The sequence below is a fragment of the Aethalodelphis obliquidens genome, unplaced genomic scaffold (assembly GCF_003676395.1).
Source record: "Aethalodelphis obliquidens isolate GAN/ISIS:26980383/991018 unplaced genomic scaffold, ASM367639v1 scaffold10, whole genome shotgun sequence".
Taxonomy (NCBI): domain Eukaryota; kingdom Metazoa; phylum Chordata; class Mammalia; order Artiodactyla; family Delphinidae; genus Aethalodelphis; species Aethalodelphis obliquidens.
The window spans coordinates 33,356,821-33,381,973 of record NW_020837954.1 but is presented as its reverse complement, the minus strand read 5'-3'; the positions used below and the strand labels follow the sequence as shown (position 1 = coordinate 33,381,973).

General features: G+C 39.6%; 1 protein-coding gene and 1 long non-coding RNA gene across 4 annotated transcripts in view; one reads left to right on the top strand and one right to left on the bottom strand.

The window, feature by feature from the left end:
• RTN1 (reticulon 1) overlaps positions 1–23,675 on the top strand; it is a 246,872-nt gene extending 223,197 nt beyond the window's left edge. For 2 of the 3 annotated variants that reach the window (XM_027111396.1, XM_027111398.1), the window contains 6 exons: positions 5,288–5,495; positions 8,055–8,193; positions 9,625–9,694; positions 10,204–10,250; positions 10,335–10,393; positions 22,806–23,600. In XM_027111396.1, coding sequence (XP_026967197.1) covers positions 5,288–5,495; positions 8,055–8,193; positions 9,625–9,694; positions 10,204–10,250; positions 10,335–10,393; positions 22,806–22,848 — 566 coding nt within the window. In that variant the 3' untranslated portion in view covers positions 22,849–23,600. Of the gene's footprint in view, positions 1–5,287; positions 5,496–8,054; positions 8,194–9,624; positions 9,695–10,203; positions 10,251–10,334; positions 10,394–22,805 lie in introns of all 3 variants that reach the window. The other variant, XM_027111397.1, reaches the window with a different exon arrangement.
• On the bottom strand, positions 2,223–4,327 carry LOC113622817 (uncharacterized). The gene is made up of 2 exons (XR_003433669.1): positions 4,189–4,327; positions 2,223–2,367 (listed from the first exon to the last, which is right to left on the bottom strand). It is a non-coding gene; the product is annotated as an uncharacterized LOC113622817 (long non-coding RNA).
• Positions 23,676–25,153: the final 1,478 nt, after the last annotated feature.

Here is a 25,153-nt window from a genome sequence, read left to right as displayed (position 1 = left end):
GATACTTATGTTTTTACTTGGATTCTAAGGAAGCTTTATTCAAATACCCATTTTTTCTGGACCAGATACTATAAAGCTTCCTACACAAGTTTACATCACTCTAAGCAAAATTAAAATGTGAAAAATCAGCATTTATACAGCAGCTTGGGAACACAGAAACTCTCTTCTGTGATCACACTTCATCACTTCCTACCCTTCCCACTGAATCATCAGGGCTTCAGGCTGTTTGCCGGCACTCAGGCCACACACAGCCCTTGCCATTCTCCCAATGCGTTAGTTCCCAAAGGTCTTCACTGCTTGTCATTCCCAGCCTGAGCCCAAGGTTGTTCATTTCAATTCTGTCCTTTTGGATCTTTGACTCCTCTAACCATGCCAGTTCACAAATCTGGGCCAGCCCCACAATCCACAGATCAGAACACCCAACCTCTAACCCTGTTGATTGGATCCACAGAGATCCTTGACTTTAACCAAACCCTCTTTACTTCCTGGAAGCCCTTTTATTAATTTCTTTTTGAGTCCTACTGTATTTTTCTAGATCAGCGCTGTCCAATAGAAATATAATATGAACCACATATGTAATTAAAAATTTTCTAGTGGTCACATTAAAAAGTAAAAAGAGGGCTTCCCTGGTGGCGCAGTGGTTAAGAATCCGCCTGCCAATGCAGGAGACATGGGTTTGAGCCCTGGTCCGGGAAGATACCACATGCCGCGGAGCAACTAAGCCCGTGCGCCACAACTACTGAGCCTGCGCTCTAGAGCCCAAGAGCCACAACTACTGAGCCCGCGTGCCACAACTACTGAAGCGCGTGTACCTAGAGCCTGTGCTTTGCAACAAGAGAAGCCAGCGCAACAAGCAGCCCAAGCACCACAACAAAGAGTAACCCCCGCTTGCTGCAACTAGAGAGAAGCCCATGCACAGCAACAAAGACCCAATGCAGCCAAAAATAAATAAATAAATAAATTTATTTAAAAAAATAAGTAAAAAGAAACAGGTAGAATTACTTTTGATAATACACTGTATTTAATCCAGCATATCTAGAGTATTAGCCTTTCAACAACAGAAAATCAATATAAAAAGCATTAATGAGATACTTTTTTACGTCCTTTTTTGTACTAAGTCTGAAATCTGACATGTACTTTACACTTGCAATATGTTTTAATTGAGACTAGCCACATTGCAAGTGCTCAGTAGCTACTGTGACTCATCACTACTATATTGAACAGCGCAGGTCTGGACCTCTCCTAATCTCTTCAAGCTCTACTCCTATTCTCCTCAGTCTCAGGGGGACCTCATGACTCATTTTCCAGGGAAAACTTGAATAAATCTACCCCGAGCCACTTGATATTATACCCTATCCACCTCAACATATATCTGTAGCCACACCAATACTTTGACGAAATGTTTCTCCATCCTTCCCCACCCTGTCATTCTTTTTCCTTCTTTGAAAAGAAAGAGCTGTGACTGATCCCATCCTTCCCCACCTTCTCTGAGACTTTGCTCAAACAAATATCTTTTTTTGATAAGGATCAGGATTTATCAAGAGGATTTTGATAAATCCTCTTTTCGGGGATCTTCACTCCTCCCTTTTCACTAACATTCCCAGGTTTGCTCAACCTTAAGATTTGCTTGTTGCTACTCCCAAAACTACCATTTTCTTTTCTATCTTCTTTATTACTTTGAACTTCCCACCACTGACCCAAACCTTTACAGTAGGGCTTCCATCCTCACCAGCACCTAACACCACTCTCCCCCCAGTTCTGAGTGACTCCCCAGTCTTCAAAACCAGTGGTCCTTTCTCATTTCCCTCATTGCATCTACCGCATTCCACACTGTAGCCTACCCCTTCTGAAAGGTTCCTTCTTCTTTACTGCCAACCCCTTTCTTCTGGAAGTTTCCTTCTTCTTGACTGCCCTAACCAACACTCTTGTGGGACCCTTTCTAATACCCAGACGGGACTCCTTTTACAGCTTTACTCAATCCTTTGAATCCTTAACTATGGTTCATCCCTTATTACATCTGTTAGTTTCTCCTCTCTTGGAGGTTTTCTCTACTTTCATGGCTTCAATCATCATTTCTACTCAGAATACACCCAAATGTAAATATTCAACCCTCTTAGCTAAATGCCATTCCTGCACTTCCAATTCTTTACTGTACATATCCATCTGAATATCACATGGTTATTACTGTCCGTTTTAACTCAGGGCTACTGTGACAAAGCCTATAAAAAGAAATCATTTTATTTCCAAGCCTCTAAAAAATTAATAAGTATTGTGTGTAATTGTCAGTTACATCTCATTTGTGATCCCTGTCCCATCTCTGCCCCAGGCTGTGTCAAGATGCCCTGCTTGATGTCATCACAGCAGAACCTGGAGGTATAAAAACAAGTGTTAGCTTTTTCCCAAACCAGTTCTCCCTCAGATTTCCTATTTTTGTCAGTGATATTAATCACTCTGTCACCCAGCTTTGAAATGTTGCTTTCACCCTTAATTAGTTCTTCCTCCTTTCTCCCACAGCTAATTAGTCACCATTCTTGTCAACTAATCCTTCATAATATTTCCCTGTATCCACCCCATCTCCTTAACAAATTGTTAGCCACATTCTCAAACCATCCCACAACCTCTTTCATCAATTCCAGTACTGTCCCTTCTTTGAACTCAACTTTTGCCACCTCTGACAACACAAGGTATATTGGCATTGATGCAGCATTAAAAAAAAAAAAAGAATGTTCAGTCTTCCCATCTAGATCTTAAGTTAACATAAAAGCAGGAACAAAATGTTATGACCTCTTCATTCCTGTGTTTACTAAATAAACAGATGACCAATAACTGTTTACTGTTGATAATGACTTGATTGCCCTTACCAAAAAAAAAATCACTATAAATATCTAGCTCTGGAAGCAGATTGAAATATAATCAAGTTGCCCCAAATTAATTTTGCATACTTTGGGGGACAGTTAACATTCAACCACATAACATGCGAGAGGCAACTGGGTTTTTTTTTGTTTTTTTTTGTTTTTGCGGTACGCGGGCCTCTCACTGTTGTGGCCTCTCCCGTTGCAGAGCATGGGCTCCGGACGCGCAGGCTCAGCAGCCATGGCTCACGGGCCCAGCTGCTCCGCGGCATGTGGGATCTTCCTGGACCGGGGCACGAACCCGTGTCCCCTGTATCGGCAGGTGGACTCTCAACCACTGTGCCACCAGGGAAGCCCGGCAACATTTTTTGAAAACATCAAACTTAGGGTTTGATCTTGTTTCTCCTATTAAATAGTCAGTATGCGAGTTTCTTAACTTCTAGTTTCCTTGCCTATTATACACCTGTGTAATGGAGTTTATTGTGAGGTTTAAATGAACTAATATCTGAAAGTGCTTTGAACATTTCAGAATCTGTAAGTAGAGAATCATGTCACAAAGTACCCAGAATCAACATCCATTGATGTTTTAAGATACAACTTTTGTTGACTTCCCAATTAGAAACCTCCAGCAATTTTATCAAGTTGATTGAAAGACCTGTTGTGTAATTACCCTACACCAAACTAACGTTACTTAGTTAACAGTTAATGTTCTATGCCCACAGCTGCTTCTAGTGAAGCCCCTACCTGGTGCCTGCCATTCTTGGGCTTTTTGAACAGGGGTCCAAAGATTCAGAAGGTTTTTTTCTAGAGGCCACATCATTTTTAACAGGTGTTATGCAATTTGTTAAGTGGGGATTCACTTGAACATAGTAAATTCTGTCTCCTCTTTGCCTGAAAACTACTTGCAGTGTCTCCGTGCCCCTTTACATCATCTCAGATGGGTAAGCCTACCATCCCTAGCACTGTGTACCCCCATAGCACAGATCATGCTGTCTTATAATGTGTTTATTTCTAAACGTGTCTGCCATGGGACTCTGTGGGCATCATAAAACAGAAGATTACAATTTATTTATTTACATATGTTTTCTTTTTTAAACAGTTCATTTATTTTGATATACCTGGCACTTAGCACAAAGCATGGCACTTAGTACTTGCTCAATAAATACTGAATAAATGAGCAAATGTGGAAGAGGTAACACTGCAGGTGATGGTGATGTTTTAGTCTCCTTTTTATTCTCCTTCCCCACTCCCCTACACTTAACAGAATAAATACTAAGAGGCTCCTAGCCCACAGGGCCCTTTAGGCCTGCTGGTCTAGACTTAGGCCTAGGCTTACCTCAATTTGTTGTCTCCAGAGCCACTCACACCCAGGGGGGAGCAAGGCTTCTGTGGAGATCCCTTCTTCTCCCACTTCTGTCATCTACCCTCAGGGGCCCAGGGGTTTCTTGTGTCATGTCTTCCCAAAGATTACTCTTCTCTGCCTGAAAAGAAAGAAACCATTTGTTACTTGCCTAATTGAAGAATAAATTTGCATACATTCTTCAACAAGTCTTCTATGCTTTTTTCATAATCTAGTGACTGGAATATTTAAAATATTTCCATTTTGTATCATATTTGAAGCACCATGGCTTTAGTCTTTTGAATTTAATTTTTTGTTTCTGAGTTGAAAGAGGCAAATAACTGAATGATAGGTGTGATGTAGATTTTAAAGCTTGTATTCCAGATTTTTTAAGTCACAAGAATGTAAGTGAACAAATCATATGATTATAAAATGGTTTAATCCAAATTCCAGGTATTCTTGAGAAAGCTACTAACCCTTCAGTTTTGCACATTTTAGAGGCAGACCATATCTCTATTCAGAAGCCTTTGGCATTAGCTGGGGTCTCCCAGACCTGCTGCCATGCTTCTGAAGGTTCCACTTCTCCAGAACCTCTGTTTTCCTTGTTGCTGCCCCTTGTCAGCAGCAGGGCCATGTGTACGACTGATGTGCTCATCTACGGGGCACCATTGAGACACTGAATTGTAAGCAGGGCATCAAGATGCGTACAATCAATGCCATCCAAAAGAAGCAAACAGGTACTTCACAGAGTCCTCTGAATTTTCAATCTTGTTTCAAAGTCACATAATTAAGGCCACTGTACAGATGTAGCCCACTGAGATTCACTCAGAGAGATATTGTCACTGGAGGTTCAACAGCCTATTCTTATCTGTGAATTTACTGATTGACCTCAGGGATAGAAAAGATTCTTCCAAAGCAAAATGGGATGACAGTAAGTGCTCTGGGAATAGCGCTGTGTCTATTCATCTGTGTTTAGGAATCCAAAAGCTGGTGAGAACCTGTAGCAACTGTGGCTTTGCAGAAGGGGCTGCAACAGCTCCCCCAGTGGTACTGCCAGTGTTAACTGGTGTGTGTTATGTGTGTCTCCTCCCTACAGCTATTGACCTGCTGTACTGGAGGGACATCAAGCAGACGGGGATAGTGTTTGGGAGCTTCCTGCTGCTACTCTTCTCCCTGACCCAGTTCAGCGTTGTGAGTGTCGTGGCCTACCTGGCCCTTGCTGCGCTCTCAGCCACCATCAGTTTCCGCATCTACAAGTCTGTTTTACAAGCTGTGCAGAAAACCGACGAGGGTCACCCTTTCAAGTGAGTGCCCCCACCAGACCAGCCCTTGCCCCACCTCTCATGTGGCTCTTTCATCTGCCTCTATTTCAGCTCCTGTGCACTATGGGTTGTGCTTCTCTGACACCTAACAGGCCTCATAGAGTCTCCTTTAATGCTCTCTCTCTTTTAATACCTAATGTTTCTGTTAAATTTCTAAAACAAACTCATTTATCTCTATTCTAACCCTTACTGATTTATTAGTAGTAATAAAGGGTTAGTAATAAAGTAACCCTTTATTACTACTAATTAAATATTAAATATTTATCTTTAATTTAAATTTATATAATATAAATTCTTTTGTGTTAATTTATGAAATGTGAAAACATTAAATTTATATTTAATATTAATTTTATATTATTACTAATAATAATCATAATTCATTATATGTATACAATGTTTTATAGTTTGAAGTGTTTCAACAATTATTCCTCCCAACTCTCTGAAGAAGGCAGAACATTATAATCCCTATTCACAGATGGAAAAACAGAGGTTCTAAGAAGTAAAGTGACTTACCCAAAGTCACATGGCAGTAAATAGCACAGAGCCAGGACTGGAGTGTTTGGATTTTTATTTCTCTGCTCTTTCCAGAAGTTTAAAATCAAAGGGCCAAACTTCTGAGGGATGCAAGGTTCGTGAACAGTATTATGCACCCTCTTGCATATTTTTATACAGGGGAAGTCTAACTAGAATGAACACTGAAGAGGAGGATTTTTTTAAGGCAGTGTATTAAGAGGATATATGAAATGTGGCAGAGGGAGATGTTAGCACTTCCAGCTGCATGCTCCCCAACTCCACCCCAATTTAGTTGTGAGTATAGCTTGTAAGCCCCAGGTATTTTAGCACTGACTGTCAGAGTCACCCCCTCACCTGGTGCTGGCCCCAGAGTGCAGGCCCCACTACAGGTGTCCTCACCTCCTGGAACTGACGGATATTTCTGCATCCCGAATGAGACCTGTAGATACTGCTGCATGATGGCTTCTGAGCCAGCCCCAGTAATTCACTGGGGATGCCTCTGAATTCTTCCTGGCTCACCCTCACCAGTCAGCTGAATCAAGGCGTCAGGGCACCAGGCTCTTAAAAGAGGGAAAAGACTCCTGTGTTATGGGGCCTTGTTGACAAAAGGGAAAATGCCCTGTTTCAGACTTCTCTTCCCAGCCTCTGGTTCCTGGCCTCAGTGTCAAACACAGTTACAGTCTGATCTTTCTCGCCCTTGGGATGTATTTGGCCTTCTTCTAATGCAGAGTTAATGGGTTTTCTAGGCCATAACTTGGTTACACATGTTCCCATCCCAAAAGTGGGAAGAATGAAGAAGTGGAGTGTCATTTTACCAGGGTGAACACTATGCCTACTTCAGTGACCCTAGCCTGTGACCAGTATCCACACTGTTAGAGTCCTGCCCTGCCCCAGCCCCTATCCTTAGCCATCTGAGAGAGGCTGGTTTCTGCCATGTTCTTGGATCCAAGCCTGTCAAGTTACACTGAGAACTCATCTCTCACTTCTCTTATTTCTTCTGTAACCACCCAGCTGTAGGACCAAGAGTCCAACTGTAATTAGCTCAACTACTTTATCTTCCATTAGGAGACATTTAAAATGTAAAACACCCCTTTGGCTGAATTGTTTTTATCAGCAAAAGGAATATATAACTCAGTACATTTTGAATCAAAACATATTATCTAGACAAATCAGTTTTTCTATTTTTTTCTAAAAAGCCAAGCATATAAACATAAATTCTCTAAAACTCAAGCCAAATTCTGTTTTACTCTTTTCTTCTCAATCCTCAGAGTTAGGTGAGCACTTTAAAAACTCTAGAAATATCCTCAAAATAGACAACATCGTAGAGTGGGGGAAGGAGAGAGAGAGGATGGGCCTGGGGAAGGGGGGAAATGGCCAAAGCAGGAGGATGGATTGATTTTTATATACTTGAAGAGTTTATCTACCCAAGAGTTCAAATTAACCATTTGAACAAATGGAAAATGCAATTACTAAAAATACCACTCTTACTAGAACCAGTGAGCATTTTAATATGGTGCAGCTCACTTGCATTTTCAGAGTTCTCTAGATAAAACCTGAAAGTACTTTCCAGAATTTAAATATGAAATCTTAGAGTTTTGATGACAGATAATAATTGGCAGGTAGGATTTTCAGATATCTCAGTTATTTAAAAAGACAATTCATCTTCATGCAGCCAGAAGAAAGGAAGACTTTCACAATTGCCTGGTGGGCCAGAGATATACAGAGAATTCAGCAAATGAGCTGGTTTGGATTGACTTTTCTCTGTTCTCAGCCAGTTGCTCTGAATTATCAGCTCACACTGTAATGTTGCCTATGGGAGACAGAAGCAGTCAGAGTGCCCCACTAAGTGCCGTGATTCCTGTGTTCCCCAATGCACCGGCTGTGTGTGTGTGTGGTGCCCTGTAGCCTTCTGGCTGGCATGAATCCTTCAGGATGACCGGGCTGTTATCCTCAGGGTTGGAAAAGGAAAACTTTGCTGTTTCAGAATTCCCTTTGATGGAGTTCTCTGTGGGGGTCCTTTGTTGACAGGGCCTACTTGGAGCTTGAGATCACGCTGTCTCAGGAGCAGATTCAGAAGTACACAGACTGCCTGCAATTCTATGTGAACAACACGCTTAAAGAACTGAGAAGGCTCTTCCTTGTCCAGGACCTGGTGGATTCCTTAAAAGTACGATTGCTTAAGGCGTTCCGTTTGACGGTCTTGGTTTTATTTTCCCTAACCGTGTAACATTATAAACTGCGACACAATGGAGAATAAAATAACAAGTGCTAATTATATTCTAGAGTCAGAAAATCTCCAGCTGTACAGTACCATGGAGCTCATCCAGTCTAATCCCCTCATTTTACAGATGCTGGAACTATGGTTCAGAGAGATTAAGATACTTGCCTGAGGTTGCCAAGTGAGTCACTGATAGAGCTGGGATCAAACCCAGGTCACACAGCTTCTAGTTCTGTACTTTTTACAATATCCCAGGTTGCTTCTCCTTACCATTTTCAATTCCTCAATTTCCTAAAATTATTTTAAAAATAAAAATCTAGTTTAGGGAATGTAAAAAATATATATGCTTTTTCTTTGAAATGCTGGACTCTGCTAATAATAAGACATGTGGGCTGTGAGACTGAACCCCTGAGGGTAGAGGACCTTGGGCACTTGGGTGTTATTCCTGGTGCCATCATTGAACTCATCAGGTTTCTTTGAACAAGCTGCTATGACCACCCCGTGGCTTACATGTAAAACCAAGGTCAATCAATCATGATTCAACAGGGCCATGAGCAGAGGGGTGGGAGCCCAGGCAAGGATGTTTTGAGTTCCCCGTTCCCCCAGAGCACTTTGTACACACCAGGGAGGGGTCTCCCATGGGCTGCTCCATAACTGAGGAAGAAAGAGCAGAAGGAAAGTGAGTGATGAGGCCTTAACCCTCAAGGTGCTTTACTGGAAGACTAAAGAAGAGATAGCAGGGAGATTTTAATTACTTACCGTAGGGCTTTTAAGGTGACATTTCTCTTGACATTTGTAATGTAAAAATTGTGGGCTAGAATAGGGATCAGCAAACCTTATCTATAAAGGGCCATATAGTAAATATTTAAGGCTTTGCAGGCTACACAGTCTTTGTTGCAGCTACTCAACTTTGCCTTTATAGCAGGAAAGCAGCCAAAGACAATATGTAAATGAATAACTGTGGCTGTGTGCTAATAAAACATTGTTTATGAATACTGAAAATTGAATTTCATATCATTTTCACATATCACAAAATGTTATTCCTGTTTTGATTTTCTTTGACTATTACAAAATGTAAAATCCATTCTTAACTTGTGGGCCCATACAAAAACAGGCAATGGCCAGTTTGCTGACCCCTGCCCTAGATTATTATTTCATTGAGTCCTTCAAATCTTACAACAAAGAGATCCAAAGGGTTCGGAGAGAAGTAAAGACAGGATCCTCTTTCAGTAATTCTGTGATGAGCTTTAAATGCTCTTACATTTTCTATTGAAACCATGACGTAGTTTGCCTCAAGTTTTAATCTAAAGAAGTCAATGAAATGAGACTCTTATCTGTCACGATGGTTTTAGAAGCTCTGATCATCATTTCATTCTTTAGTTTGCAGTCCTGATGTGGCTCCTGACTTACGTTGGCGCTCTCTTCAATGGCTTGACCCTGCTGCTCATGGGTAAGGACAGACAAGTGTGTTATGTCTCCCCTCACACGTTCTGTGAGCATAAAGCTTCCTAGGCTGTTAGCTGTTAGCTTGCTTGGATGGATTCCTAGCAACAAATGCCAGATTCTCTGCGTCCGGAGCATTTCCCCGACCATCATAGTTCAGTTAAAGAGTATAATGTATATTACATAGTAATAATGAATTTCTTAATCTGAAGTTTTCTTCAACTGTAACTGGTTTTATTTCGCTTCAAATATATATCTGCTTCAATGGCATTTATGTGTAGAAGTTCATTTTCTTCTTAGGAGGTCATTCCCTCATTCCAGGAATAATGACTTAATATCCGTGAAGGCTTCAGCATATTTTTGTTTTCCTTATGAACTAGTCCTGCCATCTTTTAGCTAGAATGCTGGCTACTGCAAATAATGTTATAATATCACATGACTATATAAAAATGTATCTATAAGCTTATTCTTACTGACAACTCTCAATTTTAATACTATATTTGTTTTTCATCCCAGCTGTGGTTTCAATGTTTACTCTACCTGTAGTGTATGTTAAGCACCAGGTAAGTTCTATGTATGTCAAACATTCATGTTAAGTTTTGACCTTGTGAACCTTGGATGTACTCATGATTTCTTCCTCTTTGTAGGCACAGATTGACCAATATCTGGGACTTGTGAGGACTCACATAAATGCTGTTGTGGCAAAGTAAGTTACACAGTGCAATTTATAAAAAGGAGAGACCACCTTAGGCAGGTGTTTGACTGGATTAGATAGGAATAATAAAAGGATAAGAAAATAATAGGTTGATTTATGATCATTCACTTATTTGAGGCTTATATTCACACCCTTCCCAATTATGTTATTTCGTAAATTAAGTATGAATTTTAAAACTTCCAATTAAACAAAACTTTCAGTGGTTTATTTCAGGTATAATGAAATGAATTTTAATGAATGAATGATATTAAGCTCTATCTGGGGGCTGGCTCATGTCCAGGAATAAGATGGGTTGGAGGAAAGAAAGAAGCCTGATTCAGGAAAGTGAAATTAATTTATAACAGTTTGATCAAAATAAAAACAATTAAGTTAACATTTTCAATTTTTAAACAGTAAATATCACTAACTTTTTAAACCATTGAAATTATTTTTAAAACTTTTTTTTTTTTTTTCGCGGTACGCGGGCCTCTCACTGCTGTGGCCTCTCCCGCTGCGGAGCACAGGCTCCGGACGCACAGGCTCAGCGACCATGGCTCATGGGCCCACCCGCTCCGCGGCATATGGGATCTTCCTGGACCGGGGCACGAACCCGTGTCCCCTGCATCGGCAGGCAGACTCTCAACCACTGCGCCACCAGGGAAGCCCAAAACTTTTTTTAATCTTTAGAACTTTTGTTACATTTTAAATTACACCATTTCAACTCAACAGATGTGTGTGTTTGCTTATTTTATTAACAGCATTGCTTTCCAAACCTGAGTCTTAAATAGACTCTACTTTATGGCTACTTTATATATTAGGAGATAAAGCTTCCAGTTATAAGTACCTACAGTTAATATGGTCATTAACTTAGTAGTTTTCTTAATTCTTAAATTAGTGTTTTTAGATATGTCTTCATCTAAAATGATAGTTTTTATGTTGTCCTTATTACTCAAGATTTTGTTTTAATCAAAAGCTGACCTAGGCTTCAACTACAAATACATGTCTCAAAAAACTAGACTTTCTCTCTAGTAATCTTAGAATCATGTGGCTAGACCTAGGTGATGGTCAGAATTCAAGGAGAGTATTTTACATAGTAAAAGATGTATAAAACAAAACAAATAAGAAAAAAACAAGCAATTTAAAGTTCCTCTGCTATTTGATTTGCATATCATCAGTTACAGTTCTCTCCTGAAGTATATAAAGATTTTTGTTTTTTACTCTGTATTGTTTATATTCTTCCTCTTAAATTCATGGTGAATTTGGATCTGTATCAGATCTGTAGCACATTTCAAAATGCCTGAAATTATCAACTTGGACACAAATGCAACTAATACCTAATGAAAATCAACAAATTGAGGATATTCATTACTTTGTACTAAGAAATGGCAGCATGGTATAATGTGAAACTTGGTGTTTACTAAACCTGGGGAACCTGTTAAAAATATGAATTCCCAAACTGTACAACAGACTTATGGAAATAGAACTCCTAGAATAAGGGTCCTGTAATCTATGTTTTAATGAACTCCCTAGGTGCCTTTTTGGCAGTTAGAACTGTGTTTAGGAACTACAGCAAAGAACACCAGAATAGGAGCTTGGAAACTGGAAGATAGAAGCTTCAGTGCTCAGTCGTCCAATACTTAGTTTGAGGATCTTGAACAAATCACATCTCTTAATTTTTTATTTGACTGATTGGTTGCTTGCTTCCAAAAAAAGACATACTTATTATTTTATGGGAACTACATGTAACAGGCACAGAGTATAAAGAGGAATGAGATGATCCTATCCTAGCAGAGCTCTCAGCCTTTAGGTGCAGACAAAACTGTAAAGAAATAACTATAAGACAGTATAAGGATGACAATAAAGTTGCATAAAATATTAAAATGAGGGAGATAAGGAAACTACTGGTCTTACCTGGAGGGGATAACAGAGAGCTACTAAAATGAGGGCCTTTGCCAGCATGGTCAGGTTCTGCTGCAGACTTCTCTCTGTGTCCTCACATGGCAGAAATGGAAGGAAGCTAAGAACAAAAAGAGAAACTGGGGAAGTTACGTAGTTCTTGTTATCAGAAAGGAGGAAACAGCAGTTCTTCAAAAGAATCTGTTTTGCCTGACACTAAATTTTGAAGGAGATTTCTTGGTGGGATCTTACCTCTAAGGCTCCTTCAGCCTCTGAAATTCTGATTCCATGCTAGAATAACTCCACCAAAAGAACTCACACCCTTTTAGTGAAACGGTTAAGAACATGATCTTTGGAATCAGACTAGTTTGAGTCCATTTCTGGCATTTTTCAGCTATATAAGTTCATTATGCATGTTATTTGACTCCCTGAGCTTGTTTCCTTATCTATACATTGAAAAGATAACATCTATAAACTACTCTTACTTGGACATAGGAAGCACTCAATAAATATTCAATAATCATGATCATGATCATCCTCCTCCTACCGCTTAGAGATCAGTTCACGAGAGGTGTGGAGGACAGTCCCAGACTGGGTCAGGAGACCTTGGTGCCCCTCCCTTCTCTATACTGAGTGGATGATGAACCTGTCCAGGTCATTTAACCTTCCTGTGTCTCAGTTTTCCAGCTCTGAAGACTGACAAATTTAAAAAGGTAAAATAAATATTTTAGAGGAAATTAAAGCTTTAAATAACTGAAAACTTAATAAGAAATCTGCCTCAAGTGAATACAACTCTCCACGTCCAGGTGAGTTATATTCTAGGATGGTAAAACAGTCTAAAATTGGGCAGGAGCTGTCCTGATTTTCAAATGAGAAAAACAGATTCTAGAAATTACCTTTTGATGAATCGAATGCCTACTTTCAAGCAAAGTTCCAGAATGAATTAGTAAAAATGTAGGTAAATACTCAGATCGTTCTGTGATCACTAAACTGAGGGATCATACAGCTTGCTCTAGCCAGCAAGAATTTGGATTTCAGTAGGAGTACTAGAAAAGTCTTCCTGGTGTCCTTGAGGAGAAAATGGAGATGTACGGTCCAGGTGATAGCACAACTGGTAGAGTTCTAGAAGGTTGAAATAGTAGACCCTAGGGATGTTCATTAATCCATCAAATATCCGTCTGGGCAAGGTGCAGTAATGTGACAGAGGGCTCTGCCCTTGACTCCACGACTTTCCATCTCAGTATTTCACATGACTATGTGAAGACAAATCAAATATACTCATCAGAGTTCTAGGTGACACATAGCTTAGAGCAACAGCACATTCAGAAGACCGCAAAACTCAATATTCAAAATGAATCAAGTGATCTTGAGTAATGTAGAATTGTGAACTGAAATTAATAAAATGAAACTGACAGGGAAAGCAAAGTTCTATATTTAGGAAAGTCAACTTTGCAAATATAGAATGGGAAGAAGGGAAGATGAGATAGGGTACAACAGTAGCTGTGTAAAAAATACCCGAGGGGGTTTAATTGATGAATTGATCACAGCCAAATATGAGTCAATAATGTACTGAGGCATATTTTTAAAAATCTATGCAAGTTTAGATGTTATTAATAGAAGTATAAATCAAAATCAAAAGAGGCCATAGTTGTTTCATATTCCATATTGTCATTCCATATCTGTGTTAAATTTCAGAGTCTGACATATTAAGAGCTGCAGTTATATACTGGAGTAATGTCAGAAAGATGACCGGGTATTGAACTATTGGAAATCTGACAGTAATGGCGAGTGACAGCCCAGCTTCACAGGGGATGATTACTCTGGAAAAGAGATAACTTTAACCTCTTTTTTTTTTTTTTTTTTTTTTTTTTTGCGGTACGCGGGCCTCTCACTGTTGTGGCCTCTCCCGTTGCGGAGCACAGGCTCCGGACGCGCAGGCTCAGAGGCCATGGCTCACGGGCCCAGCCGCTCCACGGCATGTGGGGTCTTCCCGGACCGGGGCACGAACCCGTGTCCCCTGCATCGGCAGGCAGATGCTCAACCACTGCGCCACCAGGGAAACCCAAGAGATAACTTTAAAAGAACACAATAGCTATCCACAAATATTTGGAGGTCTAACATTGTGAAAGAAGTAGTCTTCCTTTTTTTCTCTAACGAACTGTGAATGGAAAGTCCAGAAGGTCTGAGATTTGAATGAAACGTGAGGGAAAACCGTACCAATTAGAGTTGTTCAACAATGAAACCATTCGCCTCATGAAACAGTGAGCTCACTGACACTCATTCAGGTATTCACATAAAAGTTAGTTGACCATTGTTACAAATGTGGTAAAAAGGACTTCCACAATGGGAGAAGAGTAGAATTAGTTAACACCTAGTCTACTGTGGTATTCCAAAACATTTCAAAACTAAAACATATATCTTGCACAATTTTTTTCTAATTTTTGAATTTTATTTTATTTTTATACAGCAGGTTCTTATTAGTTATCTATTTTATACATATTAGTGTATACATATCAATCCCAATCTCCCAGTTCATCCCACTACCCCCATCACCCCTGCTACTTTCCCCGCTTGGTGTCCATACATTTGTTCTCTACATCTGTGTCTCTATTTCTGCCCTGCAGACTGGCTCATCTGAACCATTTTTCTAGGTTCCACATACATGCGTTAATGTACGATATTTGTTTTTCTCTTTCTGACTTACTTTGTATGACAGGCTCTAGATCCATCCACGTCTCTACAAATGACCCAATTTCGTTCCTTTTTATGGCTGAGTAATATTCCATTGTATATATGTACCACATCTTCTTTATCCATTCGTCTGTCGATGGACATTTAGGTTGCTTCCATGACCTGGCCATTGTGAATAGTGCTGCAATGAACATTGGGGTGCATGTGTCTTTTTGAATTATGATTTTCTCTGGGTATATGCCCAGTAGTGGGATTACTGGGTCATATGGCAATTCTAGTTTTAGGTTTTAAAGGAACCTCCATACTGTTCTCCATAGTGGCTGTATCAATTTACATTCTCACCAACAGAGCAAGAGGGTTCCCTTTTCTCCACACCCTCTCCAGCGTTTGTTGTTTGCAGATTTTCTGATGATGCCCATTCTAACTGGTGTGAAGTGATACCTCATTGAGTTTTGATTTTCATTTCTCTAATAATTAGTGATGTTGAGCAGCTTTTCATGTACTTCTTGGCCATCTATATTTCTTCTTTGGAGAAATGTCTGTTTAGGTCTTCTGCCCATTTTTGGATTCAGTTGTTTGTAATATTGAGCTGCAAGAGCTGTTTATATATATTTTGAAGATTAATCGTTTGTCTGTTGATTTACTTGCAAATATTTTCTCCCATTCTGAGGGTTGTCTTTTCATCTTGTTTATGGTTTCCTTTGCTGTGCAAAAGCTTTGAAGTTTCATTAGGTCCCATTTGTTTATTTTTGTTTTTATTTCCATTACCCTAGGAGATGGATCAAAAAAGATCTTGCTGTGATTTATGTCAAAGAGTGTTCTTCCTATGTTTACCTCTGAGAGTTTTATAGTGTCCAGTCTTACATTTAGGTCTCTAATTCATTTTGAGTTTATTTTTGTGTAAGGTGTTAGGGAGTGTTCTAATTTCATTCTTTTACATGTAGCTGTCCAGTTTTCCCAGCACCACTTATTGAAGAGACTGTCTTTTCTCCATTGTATATCCTTGCTTCCTTTGTCATAGATTAGTTGACCATAGGTGCGTGGGTTTATCTCTGGGCTTTCTATCCTGTTCAATTGATCTGTTTCTGTTTTTGTGCCAGTACAATATTGTCTCGATTACTATAGCTTTCTAGTACAGTCTGAAGTCAGGGAGTCTGATTCCTCCTGCTCCGTTTTTTTCCCTCAAGACTGCTTTGGCTATTCGGGGTCTTTGTGTCTCCATATAAATTTTTAGATATTTTGTTCTAGTTCTGTAAAAAAATTCCACTGGTAATTTCATAGGGATTGCACTGAATCTGTAGATTGCTTTGGGTAGTATAGTCATTTTCACAATATTGATTCTTCCAATCCAAGAACATGGTATATCTCTCCATCTGTGTCATCTTTGATTTCTTTCATCAGTGTCTTATAGTTTTCTGAGTACAAGTCTTTTACCTCCCTTGGTAAGTTTATTCCTAGGTATTTTATCTTTTCGTTGCAATGGTGAATGGGATTGTTTCCTTAATTTCTCTTTCAGATCTTTTGTTGGTAGTGTATAGGGATGCAAGAGATTTCTGTGCATTAATTTTGTATCCTGCAGTGTTACCAAATTCATTGATTAGCTCTAGTAGTTTTCTCCTGGCATCTTTAGGATTATCTATGTATAGTATCGTGTCATCTGCACACAGTGACAGTTTTACTTCTTCTTTCCAATTGGTATTCCTTTTATTTCTTTTTCCTCTCTGATTGCCGTGGCTAGGACTTCCAAAACCATGTTGAATAATAGTGGCAGGAATGCACATCCTTGTCTTGTTCCTGATCTTAGAGGAAATACTTTCAGTTTTTCACCATTGAGAATGATGTTTGCTGTGGGTTTGTCATATGGCCTTTATTATGATGAGGTAGGTTCCCTCTATGCCCACTTTCTGGAGAGTTTTTATCATAAATGGGTGTTGAATTTTGTCAAAAGCTTTTTCTACATCTATTGAGATGATCATATGGTTTTTATTCTTCAATTTGTTAATATGGTATATCACATTGATTGATTTGCATATACTGAAGAATCCTTGCATCCCTGGGATAAATCCCACTTGATCATGGTGTATGATCATTTTAATGTGTATTGGATTCTGTTTGCTAGTATTTTGTTGAGGATTTTTGCATCTATATTCATCAGTAATATTGCTCTGTAATTTTCTTTTTTTTTGTAGTATCTTTGTCTGGTTTTGGTATCAGGGTGATGGTGGCCTCATAGAATGAATTTGGGAGTGTTCCTTCCTCTGCAATTTTTTGCAGAGTTTGAGAAGGATGGGTGTTAGCTCTTCTCTAAAAGTTTGATAGAATTCACCTGTGAAGCCATCTGGTCCTGGATGTCTGTTTGTTGTAAGATTTTTAATCACAGTTTCAATTTCATTCCTTGTGATTGGTCTGTTCATATTTTTTATTTATTCCTGGTTCAGTCTTGGAAGGTTATACCTTTCTAAGAATTTGTCCACTTCTTCCAGGTTATCCATTTTATTGGCATAGAGTTGCTTGTAGTAGTCTCTTAGGATGCTTTGTATTTCTGTGGTGTCCATTGTAACTTCTCCTTTTTGTTTCTAATTTTATTGACTCGAGTCCTCTCCCTCTTTTTCTTGGTGAATCTGGCTAAAGGTTTATCAATTTTGTTTATCTTCTCAAAGAACCAGCTTTTAGTTTTATTGATCCTTGCTATTGTTTTCTTTGTCTCTATTTCATTTATTTCTGCTCTCATCTTTATGATTTCTTTCCTTCTGCTAACTTTGGGTTTTGTTTGTTCTGCGTTCTCTAGTTCCTTTAGGTGTAAGGTTTGTTTGTTTATTTGAGATGTTTCTTGTTTCTTGAGGTAGGATTGTATTGCTATAAACTTCCCTCTTAGAACTGCTTTTTCTGCATCCGTAGGTTTTGGATCATCGTGTTTTCGTTGTCATTTGTCTCTAGGTATTTTTTTATTTCCTCTTTGATTTCTTCAGTGATTTCTTGGTTATTTAGTAATGTATTGTTTAGCCTCCATGTGTTTGTGTTTTTTACGTTTTTTTCCTTGTAATTGATTTTTAATCTCATAGCGTTGTGGTCGGAAAAGATGCTTGATATGATTCCATTTTTCTTAAATTTACCGAGGCTTGATTTGTGACCCAAGATGTGATCTATCCTGGAGAGTGTCCTTTGTGCACTTGAGAAGAAAGTGTAATCTGCTGTTTTTGGGTGGAATGTCCTATAAATGTCAATTAAATCTCTCTGCTGTTGTATCATTTAAAGCTTGTGTTTCCTTTTTAATTTTCTGTCTGGATGATCTCTCCGTTGGTGTAACTGAGGTGTTAAAGTCCCCCACTAGTATTGTGTTACTGTTGATTTACTCATTTATAGCTGTTAGCAGTTGCCTTATATATTGAGGTGCTCCTGTGTTGGGTGCATATATATTTATAATTGTTACATCTTCTTCTTGGATTGATTCCTTGATCATTATGTAGTGTCCTCCTTGTCTCTTGTAACATTCTTTATTTTAAAGTCTATTTTATCTGATATGAGTAGTGTTTCTCCAGCTTTCTTTTGATTTCCATTCGCATGGAATATCTTTTTCTATCCCCTCACTTTCAGTCTGTATGTTTCCCCAGGTCTGAAGTGGGTCTCTTGTAGACAGCATATATATGGGTCTTGTTTTTGTATCTATTCAGTGAGTCTGTGTCTTTTGGTTGGAGCATTTAATCCATTCAGCTTTAAGGTAATTATCGATATGTATGTGCCTATGACTATTTTCTTAATTGTTTTGGGTTTGGTTTTGTTTTGTTTTTTTTAAAATGTTGGGGGTAGGAGTTTATTAATTAATTTATTTATTTTTGCTGTGTTTCGTCTTTCGTTTCTGTGTGAGGGCTTTCTCTAGTTGTGGCAAGCGGGAGCCACTCTTCATTGCGGTGCGCGGGCCTCTCACCATCGCGGCCTCTCTTGTTGGGGAGCACAGGCTTCAGACATGCAGGCTCAGTAGTTGTGGCTTACGGGCCCAGTTGCTCCGCGGCATGTGGGATCCTCCCAGACCAGGGCTCGAACTCGTGTCCCCTGCATTGGCAGGCAGATTCTCAACCACTGCGCCACCAGGGAGGCCCCTTGGGTTTGTTTTTGTAGCTCCTTTTCTTCTCTTGTGTTTCCCACTTAGAGAAGTTCCTTTAGCGTTTGTTGTAGAGCTGGTTTGGTGGTGCTGAATTCTCTTAGCTTTTGCTTGTCTGTAAAGCTTTTCATTTCTCTACTGAATGTGAATGTGATCCTTGCCAGGTAGAGTAATCTTGGTTATAGGTTCTTCCCTTTCATCACTTTAAATATATTGTGCCACTCCCTTCTGGCTTGTAGAGTTTCTGCTGAGAAATCAGCTGTTAACCTTATGAGAGTTCCCTTGTATGTTATTTGTCATTTTTCCCTTGTTGCTTTCAATAATTTTTCTTTGTCTTTCATTTTTGTCAATTTGATTACTGTGTGTCTTGCCGTGTTTCTCCTTGGGTTTATCCTTTATGGGACTCTCTGTGCTTCCTGGACTTGGGTGGCTATTTCCTTTCCCATGTTAGGGAAGTTTTTGACTATAATCTCTTCAAATATTTTCTCTGGTCCTTTCTCTCTCTCTTCTTCTGGGACACCTATAATGCGAATGTTGTTGCGTTTAATGTTGTCCCAGGGGTCTCTTAGGTTGTCTTTATTTCTTTTCATTCTTTTTTCTTTATTCTGTTGCATGGCAGTGAATTTCACCATTCTGTCGTCCAGGTCACTTATCCGTTCTTCTGCCCCAGTTATTCTGCTATTGATTCCTTCTAGTGTATTTTTCATTTCAGTTATTGTATTGTTCATCTCTGTTTGTTTGTTCTTTAATTCTTCTAGATCTTTATTAAACATTTCTTACATTCTCTCGATCTTTGCCTCCATTCTTTTTCTGAGGTCCTGTATCATCTTCACTATCATTATTCTGAATTCTTTTTCTGGAAGGTTGCCTACCTCCATTTCATTTAGTTGTTTTTCTGGGGTTTTATCTTGTTCCTTCATCTGGTAAAACCTCCTCTACCTTTTCATTTTTGTCTATCTTTCTGTGAATGTGGTTTTCCTTCCACAGGCTGCAGAATTGTAGTTCTTCTTGCTTCTGCTGTCTGCCCTCTGGTGGATGAGGCTATCTAAGAGGCTTGTGCAAGCTTCCTGATGGGAGGGACTGGTGGTGGGTAGAGCTCTATATCTTAAACTTTTGAGAAGACAGACCTAAGATGTCTCTGTTGGAATGTTTCGCACTCTCTGCTGCGTTATCAGTTTCTGCCTGTACATGCTTATTTCCACAATCATAATTTCTCCAGTCTTCTGTCCTTGATATCTCTTTCATCTCTCCCCACCTCACTTCTATCAGGCCTTCACCCTGAGCACTGAAGTTGCTCTTTGTCAAGGACCCAGTGACTTCCATACTGCCATATCTTGCAGTCATCACTCCATCCTCATCCCTCTCAATCTCTCAGATACTCTTCATCACTGCTGCTATCTTGGTTAAACACTAGTCTTGACTAGTGACACTGCTCGAGCCTCAGCTGCTTTCTCCCAGTGTCTTCTCTTGGCTCCTCCTCCTCTGGTTCACCTTTCATCCAGTCCTGTGGCCTCAAAGTTTATCTCTATGTCAAGGACTCCAAAACGTGTATCTCCACAAGTTTAGGTTTTTAAAAGTCAGCTTTACAAATATAGAATGGGAGGAGAGGGAGGTGAGGATGATATAGGGTACAACAGTACTATGTATAAAAAAAATAGCTGGAGGGTTTTAATTGGTTAACTGTTCATAGCTAAATATGAGTCAGTGATGTGCTTGAGACATTTTTTTAAAAATCAATGCAAGTCTAGATGTTATGAATAGATGTATAAAGTCTAAATAAAGTCTAAATTTACTGAGGGACTTCCCTGGAGGTCCAGTGGTAAAGAATCCGCCTTACAATGCAGGGGATGTGGGTTCGATCCCTGGTCAGGGAACTAAGATCCCACATGCCACAGGGCAACTAAGTCCACGCCCCTCAACTGGAGAGCCTGTGTGCCACAAACTACAGAGCCCCACGCGCCCTGGAGCCTACATGCCAAAACTAGAGAGAAGCGTGCACGGTGCAAGAAAAGATCCTGCATGCCTTAACGAAGATCCCGCGTGCTGCAACTAAGACCTGATGCAGCCAAAAATAAATAAATGAATAATAAAAGTAAATCTAAAAAAGAAAGGTTTACTGAGAGCCAGGTCTATTCATCTGCTTATCTGATGTTTTCTCTTGAAAGTCCCAAATACATTTCAAATTCAACGTGGCCAAACAGATCTTGCAATTTCAGCCCAGAATTTATTTTTCCTTCAGTCGTCACCATCTTGGTAAATGGCATTATCATTCACCTGGTTGCTCAGGCCAAAAATCAAAGAATCTTCCTTGATTATTCTCTTGTCTTTCCCTTGCCTGCACATGCAATCCATCAACATGACAGGTGGGCTCTGTCAGCTCCATCTCCACACTAGATCCCCAGTGTTCACTTCACTCCATTTCCAATGCTCCAGTTCTATAACACCCAGGCCATTGCCATCTGGCACCTGGACTGCTATAGTTTCCCCCCATCCGTTATTTCTCTCACCTCTGTTTCCCTAGTTTTTTCACATAACCACCATCATGATCTTCTTTGGTCACATCATTCCTCTGCCTAAAATTCATCAATGGCTTCCCATCCACAGAATAGAATCTAAATTCCTTACCACTGCCCACAAGTTCCAACACCATTGGGTTACCACCTGCCTCTCAGGCCTCCCCTGCTCGCTCCCCAAGGACACTGTTCTCTACTCTCCTTGCCTCCTAAGCTTGTCCTCACTTTGTGGCCTCTGCACTCCCTGCTTCCTCTTCCTGAAACACTTCACACCCAGATGTTTGCCTGGTGGCCCCTTTGGGCATCTGTTTCTTACATAAGTGTATTTAAAGTAGGCATCTCCCACCTTATCACTGCTGCCCCCTCACTGCCTATCATTCCATCTTGTTTGGTTTTTTTTTATAGCATTTATCACCATATGTACTTCTCTTGTTTGTCTACTTGTTTGTTTATGGCTCCTCAACCCCTAGGAGAATGAAAGCTCCATGAGAGCAGGACCTTCTCCCTTCTGTTCACTGAATTCCAACATGTAGAAGGGTACTAAGACAGAGGAAGGTCTCAGTCAGACTCTGCATGGGGAGCTCATAAAGCTTTGATTTAATGAAACAAAATGCTTCCAGTATAAACCTACCTTAAAATAATACTGTGAGAATCGCAGAATTTTAGGGGCATTGGAGATGTCTAATTTGTACCTAATAAATACTCTAGGACCAGGAAAGCTCATTAGCTGCCCTATGTCACACAGCTAATTAGTAGAGAGCTGAAACTAGGATTCAGGTTTCTTAACTCTAGCTCTGGGCAGTTTACGCTGAGGGTGACCATACATTTCTTTACCTGGAATCAGCCATGTTTATGCTTGTTGTCCTAGCGTAGTTAGTAACAGCACCCTCTTTCTCTTTCAGAAGTGTCCCAGATTGAGTGATAAATGATCACCTAACTATATCACAGTTTCTATAATTCTGAAATAAATTGACCTCTTTGTCTACCTAAAAAGTTATAATTTAAGGAATATGGCTTGCTTGGGTCATTCATTATCTAATTTGTACTTTCTTCTTATTGCTGCATAGAAATGTGTTTATAGACACTCATACATAAAAATTATATCTTTTGGAATATTAAGCGATTTGGTCACTTAGTTAATTAAAGCAACAACACATAATGATGTCATTAAATGATTTCATTAATAACACTTGTGATTTACCATCTTCTGATATTGTTTTTTTAGGATTCAGGCTAAAATCCCAGGCGCTAAAAGGCACACTGAGTAAATCAGTACCCCACCAGGGACTGGACACCAAGAGGAATGTCTGAAGTGGTAACAGCTCTGTCTTATATGTTACTATAAATTGATTGTTTCTCCCCCCCAGTATCATAATCTTAGAGACAAACTTTAAAACAGCTGTTTTTAGGCTGTTTCTGTACTCTTAGGGTATTTGAGTCACTGTGTCAAGCACTAAAGCATAGAGAAAAGTGTATTAGATGTGGTTTTTAATTTTGTGTTGCTAAAAAAAAGTGCATGATGGTGAGAACCCAACTTATCTTTCCTTCGTCGGTGTTCTTCTCTCTGCAATGCTTCTGTAGCTTCTCATGTTCCCTGTGGCTAGGCCTTTCCTGCCCAGTGCACTGATGCAATAGTGGAAATCGCTTATATGTCCTTGGGTTGTTGCTTGAATTAATCTTTAATAACAATATATAGACTTGTAGATCGATGTTTAAGTGTTTTTCCAACACACACAACATAAAAATAAAAACAAGTCGACCGTACTTAGGATAATCAGTTTTGTATAAATTAAAATAATTAAATAAACAAATAAACCCAAAACAAACATGCAGTACTTTTGTTGTGTGAGACTGACGGGCTGATTTACATGTATGGTAACTAAAAAGTACCAGCATGTTAACTTTATTACAATTTGTATTACTTTCTCTGTAGTTCCTAATGGACTTAATTATGGACTCTGGATATTTGCACTTATGTACTTGATACTGAATGCATAAATAAATGTTACTAAATGTAGAAACTTCTCCCTCTCTTCTCATGATCTCACCAGAAAATGCAAAAGCTCTAAGAAATAAATCTCCTGTGAACGTGCTGGGAAGGCTGAGGCCAAGTGCTCACTTTACTACTGTGTCCAGGACCACATAGTCCAACTCCAAAGTAGTATATGGCTCCTTTGGGTTATTAATAGAAATCACTGGAGACTGGTAAAACTGGAAAACACCCTTAATATTGTACTCTGTGGGGTTTATGCAGATAATTTAAATAGTTTTTTAAAAACTTGAAAGTTATATAAATCCTTTCATAAACTTCTTATAATAATATGCAACACAATATTGTCATAAAACAATTACAATTGCTATGAACTCACTGTTTTGGTAATTATTTATGGAGCACCTTCTGTGTGCCAAGCACTCAGAACAGGGCTGTGAATAAGAGAGATAGTCCACCTGCCCTCACCAAGCTAAGTCTTCTAAGGATTGTTCACTACTTTTTGCAGAAGTCCAATTGCCTATGTTATTTCACTGTTAAAGTCAAAAGTCAAAGATGATGAGGTAGAAATGGATGAAAGTAATAGCAATAGGAGAAATAAAAATTAGAGAAAAAAGGATAGTTACTTAAAAAAAGCTGGCTTTGACCAGTTTTGGACTTGGATTCAATAAGTACTCATGGACTTACCCTTCTGTGCAAAGTATTGTGATGACAACTTAGCTAACTAACTGGACACTGTGCCAACAGCCAAGACTGGGGGTGATGGGAGATAGCTATGTGGAAATGCTCACTAAGTAAAAGGCAGCATGAAATAAGAGCTGCAGTGTAAGACTAGAGCAACAGAGAAGGATTCTCAGAGGTGGACTTTGGGGCTGGGTTCTGATTTGGCTTTTTCCAGAGGGAGAAGGTTCATCCCAGTGTGAAGAAAGAACATGGACTAAGGTGCTAAGACATGGAGGCACATGGCATATGCAGAGAACAGTGAGTAATACACTGAATTGTGCTGTAAAGTGCTTGGGTGGGAATGTAGTGCCAGGCAAGGCTGAAAGGGTGGGTTGAACCACACTAAAAAGAAACTTGAATGTTAAGGATTTTGTGCTCTATTTTTTAGATCTCAGAGAGATGCATAGACACAATGAGGATGTATGTTACTGGAGATTAGAAGAATATAGGAGATAATTGTGACATAACTAACAGCAGACAGGTGACAAATGAACGACAAGGCTTCTACTAAGGCAGCTGAGAATACAAAGGATATATTCATCTGTTCCTGATCCTCTGTATCAACCCAGCATGCCTAGCACCCACTGTGCACAGAGGAGCCGCTAAGAGAGATGACATGGAGGGGGATGGGACTGGAGTTGGTGATTGACTACATGTGGGAGTTCAAGACCAAGGCTGACCCTGAGAGTGAGTGCCTCCTTAAATTCTGCACCCTAGGCAGCTTGCTCGCCTCACCCTAGCCCCAGCTCTGTCAAAGACTAGCTGATCAGCAGAGTGCAATACCATTTTTCAGGTTAGAAAGCCCAGAAGAGCTTGTCTGGGGAAGGAAGATAATAAGCTTGGTTTGGTGCTTGCTATTT